This window comes from Neolamprologus brichardi, chromosome 7 (genome assembly GCF_056152115.1).
Source record: "Neolamprologus brichardi isolate AB-2024 chromosome 7, ASM5615211v1, whole genome shotgun sequence".
Classification (NCBI taxonomy): domain Eukaryota; kingdom Metazoa; phylum Chordata; class Actinopteri; order Cichliformes; family Cichlidae; genus Neolamprologus; species Neolamprologus brichardi.
The window spans coordinates 39109463-39127998 of NC_142110.1; the positions used below are offsets into that span (position 1 = coordinate 39109463).

At 38.5% G+C, this 18536-nt stretch overlaps 2 protein-coding genes across 2 annotated transcripts in view; both read left to right on the forward strand.

The window, feature by feature from the left end:
- unc13bb (unc-13 homolog Bb (C. elegans)) overlaps positions 1-14576 on the forward strand; it is a 66326-nt gene extending 51750 nt beyond the window's left edge. The window contains exons 24-49 of the mRNA XM_087843582.1: positions 173-310; positions 436-566; positions 781-866; positions 2078-2204; positions 2356-2452; positions 2671-2814; positions 3310-3387; positions 3535-3612; positions 3781-3801; positions 4282-4320; positions 4458-4490; positions 6156-6179; positions 6328-6381; positions 6703-6717; positions 6901-6921; positions 7040-7066; positions 9466-9554; positions 9660-9806; positions 10543-10666; positions 10765-10818; positions 10970-11047; positions 11258-11405; positions 11628-11684; positions 11925-12017; positions 12126-12285; positions 12605-14576. Coding sequence (XP_087699708.1) covers positions 173-310; positions 436-566; positions 781-866; positions 2078-2204; positions 2356-2452; positions 2671-2814; positions 3310-3387; positions 3535-3612; positions 3781-3801; positions 4282-4320; positions 4458-4490; positions 6156-6179; positions 6328-6381; positions 6703-6717; positions 6901-6921; positions 7040-7066; positions 9466-9554; positions 9660-9806; positions 10543-10666; positions 10765-10818; positions 10970-11047; positions 11258-11405; positions 11628-11684; positions 11925-12017; positions 12126-12285; positions 12605-12890 — 2349 coding nt within the window. The 3' untranslated portion in view covers positions 12891-14576. The remainder of the gene's footprint in view (positions 1-172; positions 311-435; positions 567-780; positions 867-2077; positions 2205-2355; positions 2453-2670; positions 2815-3309; positions 3388-3534; positions 3613-3780; positions 3802-4281; positions 4321-4457; positions 4491-6155; positions 6180-6327; positions 6382-6702; positions 6718-6900; positions 6922-7039; positions 7067-9465; positions 9555-9659; positions 9807-10542; positions 10667-10764; positions 10819-10969; positions 11048-11257; positions 11406-11627; positions 11685-11924; positions 12018-12125; positions 12286-12604) is intronic.
- Positions 14577-16888: 2312 nt separating this feature from the next.
- LOC102798351 (phospholipid-transporting ATPase ID-like) overlaps positions 16889-18536 on the forward strand; it is a 29180-nt gene continuing 27532 nt past the window's right edge. The window contains exon 1 of the mRNA XM_087843583.1: positions 16889-17162. The gene's annotated coding sequence lies outside the window, so the exon portion shown is untranslated. The remainder of the gene's footprint in view (positions 17163-18536) is intronic.

An 18536-nucleotide genomic window follows, 5' to 3' on the forward strand; every position in this document is an offset into this window, starting at 1 on the left:
GGTAACATTGTGTATGCTTTATCTGTAGTTCAGCTTTGTAGTATCTTCTTATCAGTCTGTTGACTTGAATGTTTTTTCCCTTTAAGTTGTTGCCAGATATTGACAAGTTGATAAAATATCCGTTGTTTGCAGTCATCTACTGACTCTGTAGCTATCTTCATCTTCTTTCCAGGTCCAGGAGTTACAGTCTCCGCCCAGAGCCAGTCAAGTTGTGAGGGATTGTGTCAAAGCTTGCCTCAACTCTACATATGACTACATTTTCAATAACTGCCACGAGCTGTACAGCAGACAGTACCAGCTTGTGGACACGGTGAGTCACACAGCTGCAGGATACAATGTGCAGCTATCAGACTCTGTAGCAGCAGGCCGGTGAATAAATGTTTCAATAAAGGGGCGACTATAATGTTAACTGTTTTCATTTTGTTTTTTATTCAGAACAAGGAGGAGCTTCCTCTGGAGGAGCAGGGTCCAAGCATTAAGAATCTGGACTTCTGGCCCAAACTCATCATGCTCATTGTTTCCATCATTGAAGAAGACAGAAACTCCTACACACCTGTACTGAACCAGTGAGTCATGCAACTCTACTCCTAAAATATTCAAGCCGCTTGAATACATCAAAATCAGGTCTCCTTATTTTTAGGTTTTACTTCAACTACAGTAGTTCAACAAAATGTTTTGCTTGATTCTTTTTCCAGAGGTCTAGGACATTTTTATGGATGCTTCCATTAAACTCAGGAATCGACTAGGTTTCACCTTGTCACATCTTCCCATCTCTTTCAGGTTCCCTCAAGAACTTAATGTAGGAAAGGTGTCAGCAGAGGTCATGTGGACATTGTTTGCACAGGACATGAAGTATGCTATGGAAGGTAGGTCTTGGTATTCTGGACTCTTTATAAGATTATTCTGCTGGGTTAGACTGTGGAGGTGCACTGTAGTTTGTCTGCTAGAAGTAAAGGAAAAAAGCTGGAGAGTCAGGGTGTGAGAACAAGCATATGAGAAAAGAAGCTCTGGAAACCTAAAATGACCAGAAGGGGAGAGGAAATACTGGGGCAGCAATGACACAATGGAACAGAAGAAGTTGGAGAGAATATAATAAATGTGCTGGGATTGAAAGCTGCTTATGTGTCCCTGGAGCCTCTCTGCACTTTTTCTCTATTATACTGTACTCCACAGCGCTATTGGTGTTCAGAGACACTCGGTTTTTATTCTAGCCCTTGTCCTCAAAATGAATCCCCTACAGAGACTAGTGTGAAATATCTGTTTCACAAAATGCATCAAAACACACAAGTGGCGCCTTCTTTATTTTCAATCTGAATAAACATGAAAAGTTTATAGATGGAGAGTTTGCTACAGAGACAAAAACACTGAGTGCTTACGATTCAAAGCTCTAGATGTTATTTTTAAGCATGTCAATAAAAAAGAACCTGCATCTGCTCATTTTAAGGCTAATCAATATTTTGTAAACATTTTTTTTAAAGTTCTCACAGTCTTTGATTGTATTACTACCTTATATCTGTGTAGCTGCAGTTCAAGCAGGCCACGCCATTGCTTGATATTTATACATCTCATCTCAGAAAAAACATTCAAAGCGAATAAAGCAAAGACTTTTAGAATTTAGTCACACCACATTCTACAGTGAGCAAATACATAAAATGGGATTAGTGTGTGTGTTCTTTCGTCTTTGTTGAGCATTAGGCCGTCAGAGAACATGTTTCCCAAAGAAAGCTTTTGGATTAGTCCGAATTTTTTTTTCTTTAATAAGAGGATACTGTTGAATTATTTCACAAGTTCATTCAGAATTTAAGTGAAGAACAACGACATACACTAGAATTTAGAAACGATTTCATGTTAAGGTGGGGTTTTTTTGGGGGGTTTTTTGGGGGTTTTTTTGGGGGGGGGTTGTATGCATTGGGGTTCTTTGAGGTTTTGTTACAATACCCAGATGTCCATATGCACCATATGATTGCTTCACCTTACCTTTTGGCTGTCTTATATTAGCTTTAACTAAAATGGGGACGTTGACTTTAATCTTCACATCCCTAAGTTCATATGGCTCCTTATGTTTTTAAACCGGCAGAGCATGAGAAGCACAGGCTGTGTAAGAGCACAGACTACATGAACCTGCACTTCAAGGTCAAGTGGCTCTACAATGAATATGTCAAGGAGCTGCCAGTCTTTAAGGGTGTTGTACCCGACTACCCATCGTAAGTGCATTTGACTTTTTCAGTGACAGGCACAAGAAAAGGCAAATGTTCTTGCCTTTTTTGATTTTGATAATCCATCTAAACTCAGATAAAAGGAACTGTGTTTAAAAAAAAACAAACATATTTGCTAATCTTTATTTCTCACTTATAGATGGTTTGTGCAGTTTGTGCTACAGTGGTTGGACGAAAATGAGGAAGTATCTATGGAATTTATGCATGGAGCTCTGGAAAGAGACAAAAAAGATGGAGTAAGAAAACTAGAACTTACCGTTTGATATGATATCTCTACGATACCTTTGAGGTTCTAATTTAAAATAGTGCTGAACTGAAAAAAGTTTTCTTTGTGTTTACAGACACAGCCATGCTATCAGCATGGGGACATTAAAAAGCTGCTTTAAAATCTTGTTGATGTTATTTAACATTCTACTTGTAGATGTTGTAAGTGTCATTTGTGTACTCATCTCAGTTCCAGCAGACATCTGAGCATGCTCTGTTCTCCTGCTCTGTGGTGGACATCTTCACCCAGCTCAACCAGAGCTTTGAGATTATCAAGAAATTGGAATGTCCTGATCCTAGGGTCATGGCTCAGTATAGTTGCCGCTTTTCCAAGGTAATGTACTCCACCCGATGATGACATTTAAAGTCAAACCAGCTTGATCGAGCTGCATGAAATATGGTGTGCCTTTGTGTTTAACAATTCTAGAATTAATAAAGACTTGCTTTTAACTTCCAATGTTTCTGAAAAATGACCACAAAATATGAGGGGAAAAAACTATTAAACCACTATAGCAATGTCTTGTGGGACATTTTGACTTTTTGCAAAAGAGAATTTTTATATTGCTGGATTAAAAAGAATTGTTGAACTAGGTATAACAGTTCCCTCCTGTGGAAAAGGCTGCTGAGAAAAATGTCCTACTTTAGAATTTGTTTGTCTCCGTGCTATAGAATACATTAAATCACATTTTGGAATATTTATGTTGATTAGCGAAACCCCCGAAGTACAATATTATCCCCCTTTGAAGAGATAAAAGAGAAATTTGATTTTAAATAGCTTTTTTTTTTGTAGATGCCATTTAGATGCCTTTATTTCTCCCTGTCTTTACAGACAATTGCCAAAGTTCTTCTGCAGTACAGTGCCATGCTGACCAAGAATTTTCCATCTTATATTGACAAAGAGAAGATTGTAAGTTTTTTTTTCCTGTCAATTTCTGCCATGTTTTTTTCAGCCAATTCTGCCAATTGTGCTGAAAAAACATTTATTACATTGGACATGATACATAAAAAAGATCACAAAATCACTCTTAATGTCTCTCTCTCTGTCTTCTTGTAGCCCTGTGTATTAATGAATAATGTTCAGCAGTTAAGAATCCAGCTGGAAAAGATGTTTGAGTCAATGGGTGCCAAACAGGTGAGTCTAAATATGATGGATATGAAGACATGATGCATGATGGTATCCGGTTTTGTTAATAAATTGGTAGCGTCACTCGTGTAGAAAAAAAGAAAAACATCAGTCATTCATGAAATTACATTTTAAATTTGCTGTACAACAGTTGCATTTGTGTCTTTCATGTGTCAGATTGCAATACAAGAAGCATTGGTACGTACAGTAGTAGTAGTTTAGCTCATTTAAAATAAACGGCAAATGTTACTGGATTAGGATGTGTTAAGATGTGACATAGTGGCATTTGCTTATGCTTTGAATATTATCTTATATTCAGATCTGTATGCCTAATGTCTGATGTGAAGCTGTCAGTGAAAGTGTAGCCCTAGATCAGTGGTTACAGTGGTTAGCCCTGTGCTTCTTAATAGACAGAGTATTGAAGCAGAGACTTAATTTAGTCATGTCCTCCATATCAATATTGTAGCTAGAGCATTGAAAATCAATAGCTTTTCTCCTAGCTGTTACCTCCCCACTGCCTTCATTCCCTACAACATTTCTGCATGCAGTATCATAGCTATATGGAACCCTTTTTAAAAAATTTTTATTTAACTTGTATTGTTGGAGTGATCTTAGGATGGTAGTTGTGGGATGCTGTAGCCTATATTTCAACCAAATGTTTTCACTTTACAATTGAAGCAAAATGAAATCATAGAAGAGGAGGAAGAAGAAGAAGAGGTACGGTTCCAATATAGTCTGGTCAGGGTGGATATTTATCCATATAAATGTACATCTTTCTAATACAATTAAATCATTTTTATGGTGTGCTGTGGAGCACCGTATTGATTATTTCCTTTCTGCTGTGGCTTGAGTAGCAGGTTGCAATTGAGGATGAAGCAAAGGCTCCGGTGGGTATTGTGGATTGCAGCAGTTAGACTTTAACTAATCAATAATAAAATTTATTGTAATATGTCATAGTTCAATCTTGTTAGCCTGTAGTTTACATTGTGCAATATTTACTTTAAACCAGTAGTGTCATAATCTTATGTAGTCCACAACCCTCCTTTATCACGCAGAGAGCTGAAGTACCCTCTCAAAGTCCCTGTGTGTCACAGTGAATGTTGATTTAGCTTCCTTAGCTTGTAGATCAGTTGCAATTTTGGGGTGATTCCTTTTTTTAATATAAGTGTGACCTGCTGATTCCATTTGTTTTTTCTAAGAACTATCACTGAGCATATACAAACAGAAACATCTTCTCTTTGTTATAAAATCTTTTTGAAATATAAGAAGATGTTAAACGTTGTAAAAAAAAAAAAGATACAAATAACAAGGCTGTAGTTACTTTTAGCCTTTGTTAGCTTCTTTGAAGTAAGTCTATTCAGCTTGGTTAAGGTCATTTGAGTGTGTTATTGTGTTTGCTTTTACAAACGTTTTAATTGTGGTCTCCTTCCAAGCTGCTTTGGTGAACTTTGCGTCTAATGACGTGTTAGCCTGTAGCTGTTAGTGTGTGCACATCTACTTGCCTGTGCGTGTTGCGCATGGATTACAGTTCTTGACCTTTGTTGGTGCGTTTGTTTTTGTAGTTTGATTGTCGTGTTTATTTTTAGGGTGATTCCTCAACATAATCATCGATGAAAGGCATTAACTGAAACATAGTGAATGCTCTGTGTGTGCGGGTGTCTCAGACTGGCACTTCCATTAATTACATCACTGAATATTGAGTAAAAGGAAAATAGTTTGCATAATGTTATTACAAAATCTTATTCCTTGACTGTGATGGGTCACTGAGGGATTTGCTATATTTGTTATATTGATATATATACATGTGTATATATGGTATATTTCTGCTCACATTCTGCAACTTCTGTCAGTGCTGTGCTACTGGAAACAGAATTTCCCGGAGGAACCCACCCAAGGGATAAATACAGTTTCATCTAATCTAATCATATTTACCACCACCTTTTTATCACCTACTTTAACCCATGTGGTAGTAATAATAGGCAGGTAACCTGTATTATGAATTATTATGATTATTTACAATATTGACTAGAAATAACAGGTATTTGTATTTTGCTTCATGTCTCTTAATGCAATTACATAAATAATATGTGATATTTTACTGTAAAACCAATATAATAGTGATAACAAATCAACAGTTAATAAAAAAAAATATTAATTTATCATAAATATTCCATTTAGCAATACCTTATCGACAACAAATTACCACAAATTCAATTGAAAGAAAGCAACAATGGATAGCTACTGAGCTTAACTGTCTGATAAGCTAAATACAGCAAAATGTGGTATTGCTACTGCCCCATTTACTTAAATTACCACAAAGTTGGTATCAAAATAAAGACATTTCTTTTTTTAACTAGGAAAGTCTTAATATGAATATTTTTTAGCTTATTTTACCCATTACTCTCTTGCTTGTTGGCTAATAAAGCTCTCGCTGTTTTTTACAGTCCAGTTCAGCTCTTCACTCATTGAAGTGAACTTCTGTAATTATGGAAAATCTATTTCTTTGCACAGAGTAAAGTCAAAGTCATGTCTTTTGTTTTCTCTTTTTCTAGCTCAACTCTACATTAGAATGGGAGGCAAGTCCAATGTATATGTATACATGTTTACATGCCTGCATATACTCACTTGGAAGAAAAGTCTTTTTTTTCTTTTTTTTAATATGGTGTGGCGGGTAATGATGAGCCTTACATATTTTGTGTGTTGTCTTTTAACCACCACTCATAGTTTGAGGAGAGTGAGGAAGAGGAAGAGGAAGTAAGGGAGAAAATAGAGGCTGAGGTTTGTTGCGGTCCAGAATGGTTTTAACTTCATTCACTTTCAAGTCATTCTTGTGCTCCTATTCCCCCATTGTACTGTGCCTACTCCCAGCAACAGCAGTCATAATCAGTCCTACTGCAACAACAGTTCCTTGTGGTGATCATAGTGGAGTTGATTGAGTTTGTGTCATCAATTGGGGTGGGAATTTCCACCATCTTCCAGTGGCATTTTCCCTGGTTCTCTGCAAAACTGTTCCCTGTTAAAGCATTTCGGAGTCTTCTGCTATTGCTTTCCTTTAATTCTTGTTTTTTCTTTGCAATTTTCCCTTTTTTAATGCAATAGTCTGACATGGAGAAGGTGGGTATCAATATCACACATTTTTTCACTTTGAAAAACTTTCAGTATTTATAGTTGAATTTAGATTTTTATACATATTTTTTGCCTGGTTGAAAAAGGGGGGAAAAAAAGTTTTTTGACTTTTTTTTTTACTTTTATTTATCTCTAATAAAAAAAACAAACAAACATTCCCATCACACAAAGATGGATGCACCAGTAGAAAAGGTAGGCAATCCTTTTTCTGCCACAACACCTTGTGGAATCAACCTCTTGTAGTTTCCCAGGTATTATAAATTATTCCGTTATTAACCGTGGTTATCTTCACCTTTCTGTGCCGATGTAGACTGAAAATGCATTTGAAGACAAAAAGGTGAGTGTAGGTACACAGAAACATCCATTATGAATATTTCCATACACGCCAAAAGCTGGAAGAAAAAAAAATGCAGCATATGCAGCATCAATTCATTCCTAGCTGCCTTTCCTTCCCTGCAGCCTCTCATCACGGTGCTTAGTACAACCCTCTGTTTATTCTCACTAATGGTGCTACCTAACCCTGACAAGCCATGAATCAAAAGGCCATTGAATCATTGACTTAATGAGCCACACCATGGCTTCATCCATATGGCTTAGCACCCCTCCAGGCAGTGCTAATTTAGATGATGCCTCAGTTATACCTGAGTCAGATATTCTTGAGTTACAGTAATTCAAGAATTTTTTTCCTACTTTTTACCTTCAGCCTGTCCTTGTAAGTCTTATTGCTTGCAATACATCTAATACATTTTTTTTTTTTTTTTTTTGGGGGGGGGGGGGGTAAATGTTCCACCTCTGGAAAGTTGAAGACTGCTGTGAAAAAAGTGTGATTGCTCTGATGTATGCGTGTGTAATTTCTTTTTCAAGGGTGTCTGATATTGAAATTACTGTGCTGCAGGAGGATGGAATACAGCCATTTTACAACTTGGAAAAAAGCTGTATAACACCCACAAGCTATTCAGGTTTCCATGAAAATCTTAAAATCGTGCTGCCATTCACAGCTTCTTGGCTTTTACTGTGAAGTGCAGCTTTTAGAGGTTCAAAGGTAATTTGTGCTATTTTGGCCAAAAGTTGCAAATGTCAGATTGAAACTCTTATATGAACTAGGGATGCACCGATACCACTTTTTTGGGTACGGGTACGAGTACTTGCATTTCAGTACTCGCCGATACCGATACAGAGTACTTAATAAAAACATGATTTAAATTTACAGGTAACAGCTTTAGTCCTATAATTTAACAAAAAAACAAACAAAAAAACAAGGGACTGGTTTGGAATTAAGAACATTTATTTAAAATGAAAAGCATGTTGTATGCAACATATTACAGAATAAATAATTATGAAAAAAAAAATTTAAACAGTGACAGTGCAACTCAAGTATTGTTTTCAGTTTATTGTAAACTCTGCCGCTTTGGACAACACAAGGGGCATTAATAAACATCTTTGCTATTTAGTGCACAATATTTGAATAAACTAACAACATCCACCAACATAGAACTGTGGCAGTCAGTGCAACTGAGGTAGGTATTAACATCAAGTCTAAGATGACTCACTTAATGGAGAGAAAAAGTGAGTGGCAGGGTTTGTTTTTTTTTTTTAAAGAAAATTAGCTTTTCTGCATTATCAGCAGTCAGACTGTTTCTGTTTTCATCTATAGTGTGTGACACTGAGCTAAAAAGCCTTTCACTTTCCACACTGCTACATGGGGCTGAGAGGTATTTACTCGTCTGTTTCTCTGTTTAGAAGTCTCACAAGCAGAGTCACAGCTGGGATGACATCAGAGGCTAGTGCGTCGTAGCTGCTCACTTTTTTAGTTAGTTCCTCAAAGGGGGCGAGGATGGCAACAGTCGTCTCCACAAGAGCCCATTGGTGAGCGGTGAGATAGTCAGAGAGTTCGTGCTCGGACACCCCCAGCACTCGCTTTTGCTCAATGAGGGACTGGAGCATGTAATACGTGCTGTTCCAGCACGTCTGTACGTCCTGCTGCAGTCTCTTCATTGGCTGGTTGAGCTGTCCCTGAATGTCCTCGAGGCGGGAGTAGGCTAAGGCGGAATGTTTAAAATGCCCAACTATTTTCCGTCCCACTGCTATAGCATCAGCTATGCTCCTCTGTGCTAATAAGCGTGGGTAAATAAGTGTGGGTAAACTCTTTGTACTCGTTGTCGTGTTGGGATTTTAGGTGCTTGATTAAATTGCTTGTGTTAAATGCGCTACCTTTTGAGCCTCCTCTGGACAATTTCGCTGAACACAATTTTCAGTCCGCCTTTGTTTTCGCGTCTTCGTTCACTTTGAAATAGTTCCACACGGCTGACTTGTCTCGCCTGCCCTTCTCTCAGCTCTGAGCTGCAGCCGGGGCCTGGGGGCGGGCACTCGGGGCCTGTGATTAACCCCTTACATGCCGCTCAAACATAGACAGGTCTCACACTGTGGTATCGGTCCCCGGTATCGGGGGACTTTTAACGAGTACGAGTACTTTAGAAAATGTGGTATCGAGGCCGATACCGGTATCGGTGCATCCCTAATATGAACTGCTGTTTAATGGTTCCAGGAATTTCATTCACTGGAAAACCTGGCACCTACATTCTACATTCAGTTGAATATGCTTTATTTTCAAAGTTTTGAAAACTTTTTTCTGCCAAAATATTTTAGAGCTCTTCTTATACCATATGCGCAACACAAAAGCCTCAGTCAAAATGATTCATTATCCCTCCTGGGCATGATGTCTTTGCTTGTGTTTAGATGGACACAGAGGCTTGTGACTTGCTGAACGACCTGCAGGTGAGGCTGAACAATGTGCTGGATGATCTAAGTAGAACCTTTGGGAACAGGTATGTACATTGTACTGGTGTGTATACATATATGCACCTAACTGTGAAAGCTAACACACATTTGTGCTGATTGATAATGTATTTATTTATTTATTTTAATTCCAGTTTCCAGACTCGCATCAACGAGTGTATGCGACAAATGGCATCTTTGCTGTACCAGATCAAAGGACCGGTCAATGCCAACAACAAAAACCAGGTGGAGGCTGACTCTGACAACATGCTACGGCCACTCATGGACTTCCTGGATGGAAAGTGAGTAGTTGTTTTAGCCAAACTACAGTGTTTTCTGTTTATTCATTGAATTGTCCTGTAGTCTAATTTTTTTTTCTTTTTTTTTTTTTTTTTTGCTGAGATAATTTGGTGATTAATTAATTTGGTAAAATGTTTTTTCAGAGCAAAAAAGACGTTTTTGCAACTGCAAAACTGTTAATGTTTATACTACCCAGACAAGTTTTTGTGTTTCTATGTATGGAGTCAAACTGTGCAACAGCTTAAGTGTGGAAAGTGTCCAAAGATAAAGTTCAGCAAGAGGTGTAAGGATGTGATCTTTATGATGTATAAATAGTTGTTATCTTATATTTATTCAGATTTTGCAAACAACATTCCGAAAACTAGAGATACTTGTTGTTGATGCGTGGATGCAAAGTTAGGGACTATAAAAAAATATACATGATAATATTTTGCACTTCCTGGTGTATACCTTTGTGTAATTAGAAATATTTGTATTGTTGTTACTGAATTTTACTTCAACAAGCTGGATGACTAGTAATTGAGGACTAATGGAGAAGGGTGTACTTTTTCCCTGCTCCTTTTTAAATATGTAATATAAATCGAATGTACAAATGTGAAGCTATGTATAGTGCATTTTTGCTAAAAGACATATTTTTTTCCATTCATGAATGACTTCTCAGTATTGTTTATATGTTTAAAAGGAATAATACAAGCACTTGTGAGAGTGTTTACAACATCTATGTGTGTGTTCTTGCAGACTGACACTGTTTGCTACTGTGTGTGAGAAGACTGTATTGAAGCGTGTGCTCAAGGAGCTATGGAGGATTGTAATGACCAGCCTGGAGAAGACTATTGTCCTGCCACAGGGCAATGATACCTTTGTGAGTCAGCATTGACTTTGCCTATTTCTAATATTACAAAATTATTAACTTTTTTCATACATAAATAACTCTCTTTTTTAAAAAAAATTATATTCCAGGGAGCACAGATTCTCTCAGCTGCAAAAGAACTGGGTCAGCTCTCCAAACTCAAGGTATCATATTGCCTCCACATATCTGAACAATAAGTGTCCTCAAATGGGCTTCGGTGTTACCCTAATTTAAAGAAGTGTCCACAAATGTGCTTACTAAGACTGAGTGTAACTATTTTTATTTCACTTTTTTGATCACCATTTCGCTATGTAGGATCACATGGCAGGGGAGGCTAAAAGCCTGTCTCCCAGGCAGTGTGCTGTCATGGATGTGGCACTGGACACAATTAAGGTCAGTTTGTACTCTGGGTTTTGGTTTCATTAGGATGCTGTCTCAGATTAGCTTCATCTGCTATTTATATCTGCTATTTATTCATTAATTCATTACTAAACTTTTTATTTTGCTGTAAAAGATGTCAGAATATTATGAAACAAAATATTGGATGCTTGCAGTTGTGCATCTAAATATTTATGTCCTAACTCACCCTGTGTCTCTTTGCAGCAATATTTCCATGCAGGAGGGAATGGGCTGAAGAAGGTCTTCCTAGAGAAGAGTCCTGAGCTGTCCTCACTCCGCCACGCTCTGTCCCTCTATACTCAGACAACAGACACACTCATCAAGACGTTTGTGACCACACAACAAGCACAAGGTAACTGATAAAAGTATCTAATAGTAAAAAGGTACAGAAAGAAAGCCTTACCAAAGATAAACCAGCAGAGGGTGCTATGTGCTCATGATTAGAAAGATCTTTCACCAATTGCTCCATTTTTTTTCTTTTCTTTTTTTTTTTTTTTAATGTGTTGTTGATGCTGGAACTTGTTGATGTATCATTGCTGTCTTCTCTTTATCTCCTGTGCTGCCTCTGTGCCAGTGCACAATGGAAAGGGTATTAGGTTAACTCCCAATGAAAAAATACAACCCAGCAGGGGTAGGTTTCATTGAAATCAACTGCCAACCTCCCTTTCTTCCCCACACAGTCTCCTTTTGCACAATTTGGTTTTGTCATTCTGTTGGTAGGTCATTCCTTACCCATCCTCTGCATCTGCATTTCCCTTCCATCCTGACCCTGCATTATTACTTGGTTTTCTTTTCTTTTCTTTTCTGTATTTTGCCTATATATGGTCACATGTAAACTTACTTAACGTGTGTGTGTTTTCATGAAAATTAGGATCAGGTGTGGACAAACCAATTGGAGAGGTGTGTATCCACGTTGAGCTTTATACTCATCCAAAGAGTGGAGAGAGGAAAGTTACTGTTAAAGGTCAGTCTGAGTTTTTTTTTTTTTAAAGTGATGTAAAAAATGTGGCATTTTAAGCAACCTTTGCTCTTCAGCTGACAACATTATCATGTTGTGCATTTATTACTACAGTTGTGGGGGCCAGTGACTTAAAATGGCAGACGTCTGGCATGTTCAGACCCTTTGTGGAGATCACCATGATCGGTCCTCACCTCATCGACAAGAAACGGAAGTTCCAGACCAAGTCCAAGAACAACAGCTGGTCTCCCAAGTTCAATGAAACCTTCCATTTGTAAGTCCATTTGGGGTTTTTTTCCTCCAAATTTTGCAGTTTATGAAAAAATAAACAAAACAGAAAAACTTGGAAAGACAAATTTTGGCTGCAGCTCATATGTAATTCACATCTATATGTAAAATGTATATGTCCATTCGGGGATTTGCACAACAGTATTTTTGATTGATTTCCACTAGAAAAGTAAATATAAAATCATGTCAGTGGGTCATTGATGTTGAGACACTACCTGAAAGTCTTTTGCAGCTTTAAGCTGACAGATACACCATTAAGCTGTTGGAGAACTCAAAGCACCTAACGCTCTGTTCTCTCTTCACAGTGTTCTGGGTAACCAAGATGGCTTTGAGTGCTATGAGTTGCAAGCATGCGTCAAAGATTACTGTTTTGGTCGTGCCGACCGGGTGGTGGGTTTGGTCGTGCTGCAATTAAGAGACATCATGGAGAAAGGCAACTGCGCCTGCTGGTGCCCCCTTGGACAGCGCATATACATGGATGACACAGGCCTCACTGCCTTGCGAATCCTCTCTCAAAGGTCCAATGATGATGTGGCCAAGGAATTTGTGAGGTTGAAGTCAGAAACTCGATCAGCAGAGGAAGGCAGATGAGGATATCTGGAGAACAAGAGGGAAAACAAAAGGATGGAAAATCTTCTCCGATTTTTATTGTAGATGAACATGTGGACTCTTTCTTGGACCTGTGATGTGTCTTAGCTGCTGTTGACTGTTTGGTAGTGGGTTGCCATTTCTCTTACATCACTGTTATGTTCTCACCTTGTTATTTTTTTTGTTCGTTTGTTTGTTTTTTGACCAACAGTCACTTTGCAGTGTTCCTCAAACATACATATTATTTGCTTTTCAGCAAACAGCCACATAAATGCTGGCTCACTCAAGCTTCACACTCAACAGCTGTTTCACAGGTTAGTGACCACTTACTCAGCTATTTAACCTTATTTGTAGCTCCTTTGTCATCAGCCAGAGCGGCATGGTGAGCATGTCATAGTCTCAAGGGAACAGATGATGCCAGGTCCTGTTGAAGGGCCAAACAAATCTCTGCACTTCCCTGGTGCAGAGATTGTGCAATAACCCCACCTCACCCCCAAACTGTGGCCAAGTGTTTTATGCCTTACACTCTGCAAACTGTGAATGTGTGAAGTAAAATAGGCTTTTAAAAACCATATTCTCTATCTCCTTGGGTGATGGTTTGGGTAAATGTGAAAATACTATGTTTTATCTTATAAAGGAGTGTTTTGTTTGATGAATGAACGAGCACTAGCTAGGACACAATCCTGGTCAAGTACTGACATACTTTATGAAATGAAGGTACTTAAAGTAATAAACCTTATTTTTTACTAATTTCACAGATCAATTTGAAGGATTAATTGGTTTAATGTGTGCCTTGCCATGTGAAGTTTCCAGCCCTATTTCCCCGGGAAAAGGAATAGCTAGATATAAAACCTGAGGGAATAAAAATCAGTAACAATAAGGTTTAACTAAAATCCTCATGAAAATTCACTGTGGAAGTTTAACAAGAGTGCTATTTGAGCCATATTTGTTTAGCTCATGTGGCCTAGTATAACCATGATGGTGTAACCATTTTATTTATTTTTTTATACGTATTTATTTTTGTGTTTCAAAACTTGTGATGGAATTATTGTTTACCACCAAAAATGGACGTATTTACCACGACAGTGTCAAAGGATTTGCACAGTGGTTGGCCTAAGCTGCTGATGTAGCCTAAATTGGGCCTGAATTGCAGCTTCATAACAAGTTGAAATACAAACCCTCAAACTAAAAGTGACAAGCAAGTGCTTGTCATGCAATTAATAACCAAGGTAACCATGTGTGTCCTTGATTTAAGAGATAATTGTCTTGTTGAATTATTCATTTAGAAATAGTAGATGTTGAACTTTCTTCCAAAAAATAAAATCTGCATATCTGGACAAATATTTAAAGTTTACATATATAATTCTGTCCTGTTTTCTTCTACTCTTTGGAGTGGCCTTGCTTTGATGAAAAGATAATAAATAAAGAAAAGTAATCTTTTTTTGCTTTGTTTTGTTTTGTTTTTTAAATTGCTTTTTTTTTTAAAGCCCTTGTATTTCCTTTGGCTTACAGCAATGATGACTAGCTACTTCTTTGCCCATATAAATGTTCATTGTCCAGTTTTCCAAGTGATTTTCCATATCATTTTATTGGGTATATTTATCTGGGTTAGGTTTTCTTTTTAATGTGTTATAGTTAGTGTTACTTTATTCTTTCTGATGTTATAAAAGCTTTCCTTGGTCCCCCTTATTAGTTTACGATGTTTTTTTTTTCCAGTTGTGTGGACTGAAGTGATGTGCGTCAGTGTTGTGATGTGATGGAAAATGTGAATGTTACACTTAATGAAAAATGATTATTGCTCTATTATAAAACCCTCAGTGCGTGCACATTGTGAAACTGGTCACAACCACAACTCAAGGCTCCTCTTTGTTACAGTGTATTAACCCCTGTGAATAATTAACGTTATTGGTTTAAGAGGGTCAATGTTTCACAGCCATTCTCTAAGCTACACGTTCCTTGTGCCAAGTTGCTACTGTTTATTTTTGATCACTTTTTTTGTGTTTTCAAAATTTTTAAACCCCTATGCTATCACTAAATCACTGCTGTAGTTATCAAGTACAGTATGTAAAACACTGTGCTTCATTTTTTGTGTAATCTTTGTCATTATTGTAAACTGTTGTTGCCATGTAAACATTCCAAATAATGAATTTTGTATAAAATATTTAATAAGTATTTATAAATCTTCTTGCCTGCTCTTTCTCCCACTACAATATGATAGCTTTTTTATTTCACCCAGTGGGTTATAAGAATGCAAATTCTTTGTTATTTTCATTACCACAAACACAGTTGCATTCACTTTTATTGTTTGACGATAGGATTGCAAGATATAAATAAATAAAGCGTAATCTGACTTGTTTAAATCATCTGGGCACACTGGCCCTTTTTCTTGAACTGATGCTGAACTCAGAGAAATAACACCCATCTCTTGATATAGTTTTGGCTTTGGGTTGTACAGCTGTGGTCGGAGGTTTTCGTGCACTCATCATGAATGTCATAGTAATTTGGTGCTTTTAATGATTGATTTCCATGGTAGCATGCGCAGCATGCCTTATCTGATAGCCCTGTGTTGGTGTTGCTCCTGCATCATCATCATCATCATCATCACAAAGTCCAGGCCTGTTTACCTATTGACTCATTATTGGTCGTATTCGACTACAAATTATAGTTTCACTTTGCTAGCATAAAAAGGATTTGTTCGACATTGCTCAGTGGATTGATTGGAACTCAGAACAATGGGGAAGTGCAAGGAACTCAATGAAGATCTAAGCATGACAACTGTAGATTTACAAGTTGGCAAGGTCTTTCTAAAGAAATGCAGAATGCAAGATTATCACTTCAAACATTTGTAAATACAGGTTATTCAAATGTGTCACCACCAAAGGTTTCTTTCAGGAGAGAGCGTGACAAACTTGGACACAATTGGGTGTTCCAACAGGACGATGATCCAAAACACACATTAACATTTAATGTTTAACTAAGTTTAATGGCATTATATTTCTGGACTAGTCTTCCCAAAACTCCAACCTTATTCCTGTTGAGAATGACTACAAGTCAAGTCCATGCCAGGAAGCCAACCAATTTTGACAAGAATGCTCAAAAATTCACCCAGAATTTTCTCAGAAGCTTGTTGTTACCAAAAACATCTAGTCAAGATACAAGTTCATAAGGGATACTTACCCAGGGATTATCAGGGGTGTATGTATATACTTGAGCCTTTATGTATACTTTGGCCCTGTGTGGATTAGAGAAAACCCTAAGTAAAATTCAACTCATGCACCCAATTCTTCTTTTTTAAGTTAATAAAGATATATGTTGTACATTCATTCCACCCTGGGGGAAGAAATCTAAGAAATCATTACAAGGATGTCTTATCACAATAAACTGTCTTAAATCACAAACACGCCACAGAAATGTAACATTTTGTTAACATCCATGTGCATTTGTAAAGATTCACTTCTTGCAGCGTGTTTTGACCATTTAGAAACCTAATACACTTGCATGTCCTCTCATATCAAATGTGCTTTCATTCATTCAGTTTGTTGTTACCAAGCAGAGAGCATGCACACACGCAACCACACTAAGTAATAGGGTCATGTTGAGGTCCCCTGGATCTACATATCAGGCATGAAGTCAACCTATTTCAAGCTGTAATAAACACTTGGTAGTAAGAAGTTAAATACATAATTATATTTAATTTATATTAAAAGCAGCCTACTAGGGTTTTCTTATGGTCACAAAGAGGTAAAATTAACTGAATTTAAGAAGCTAAAACTGAACAACTGTTCAGTCTGAACAGTGTGCAGCCACCGCAGGTTGTGTTACATACATGATTATGATAACATTCCCTCTGATTAGCTGAAGCACTTCACCTTTGCTGTTGTTTTACTGCCTTTCCTGTCCTGCACCTACTCAAAATCCAAGTCCAAAGATCACTGTGCTGTTTACACAAGCTCTGAGCTGTTAGGTGCAGGGGATCCCTGGTCTTCCTGTATGAACCTGAAACTTCTGGTGTGGGTGCGACTACAACGCTTCACCTGTTGTTCCTGTTGTCTTTTATCCTGGTGGAGGCCTCAGTTGAACTTCCTTTCTCTGTTTGGGACTAAACTGACACTTGGCTTTCCAGGCAATAGACAAAGGCCTGGATTTACTTTCTCAAAGACATAAGTAAAAGGAGGGTTAAAATCTTTACCTTATTCACTGTCTTCTTTATTCAAACACATTTATCTGTGTGCAAGGAGGACCCAGGGGACAAGAGAAATTATATTGCTGTTTCAGGTATGTGACTAAGTTTCATTTGTTTTCAAACTCAGAAAACTATGATATGATTTTTTTTTTTTGTCAGGAACCATCTCAGAATCTGAACCCTTTAAATCTGACATCATTCAGACTGATCTAATATTTTTGTGAGTGCAAGAAGGATCAGTTGAAACATGCCAAAGAATGAGTTGTTGCTTCCTTGTAGATTTTGTTTTTCCTTCTTAAGAAATTAGGTATCAATGGAGCGTAGCATTGAAAAGTTAGGTAGTTAATTATTTTTTGTGCTGTTATGCATTTTATTGTCAACATTTTGTATTCTTTATGTTCCACTGATAAACATTTTTCCAGTAAAATTCTATAAAATGACAATACCTGCATATTATCATTGGTAGATTACTGGGCAAGTCAAATGGTCAAGGGTACATCTTTATCTTAATCTGTGTAGTAAGGGATTATTGCACCTTATGTTTAACTACAGTACTGTCAGGCGTTGTGGAGTGGAGGCGAGGAAGAAGGAACCCAAACGCAGGACTCGCAGGTAGGTGAAGCTGGGTGATTTATTGATGATGGAGTGAACACACAGAACAGAGGAAGGACATGGCTGGCTGGACGACTGACTGAACGAATGAACGAAGGACGGACTGACTGACTGGCTGGCTGACCGAACACTGGCGGAAACAACAACATAACCTAAACATCATCAATGACACGACAAAGAACGAGTAGAAACAGAAGACTTAAATACACAGACTGATGAGGATGATAATGAGAGACCGGTGAGTACACAGCTGAACATAATCTGGCTAATGGCACGAGACGAGGTGACAGGAACAAACAGGAAATGAAACAGGAAGTGGCAAAATAAACTGAACATGAACAAAACGGAAAGCACTGGGTCACCGACCCAGGAACCCTGACAGTACCCCCCCCTCCAAAGGCCGGCACCCGACGGCCAAAAGAAAGAAAAACCAGAACAGGGCGGGCGGAGGGGGCCCAGGACGGAGGGACGGAGTCCAAAACAGAAACAGTCCAGGCGGGCGGCCACGTGGCCGGCGGCCGAGACGAGACAGGTCAGGTGGGCGGCCGCGAGGAAGACGGCGGCGGCCGCTGAGCTGGTCCGGTGGGCGGCCGCGCCGGCGATGACGTCCAGAACGTGGCTGGGGCGACGGTGCGGCAGCCGCAGGACCAGGCGAAGCAGAGGCTGGCGACGCGGCAGCCGCCGGACCAGGCGAAGCTGAAGCTGGCGACGCGGCTGAGGCCGGACCAGGCGAAGCTGAAGCTGGCGACGAGGCTGAGGCCGGACCAGGCGAAGCTGAAGCTGAGTCCGGACCAGGCGAAGCAGACGCTGAAGCTGAAGCTGAGTCTGAGGCTGGCCCAGGCGAAGCAGACGCT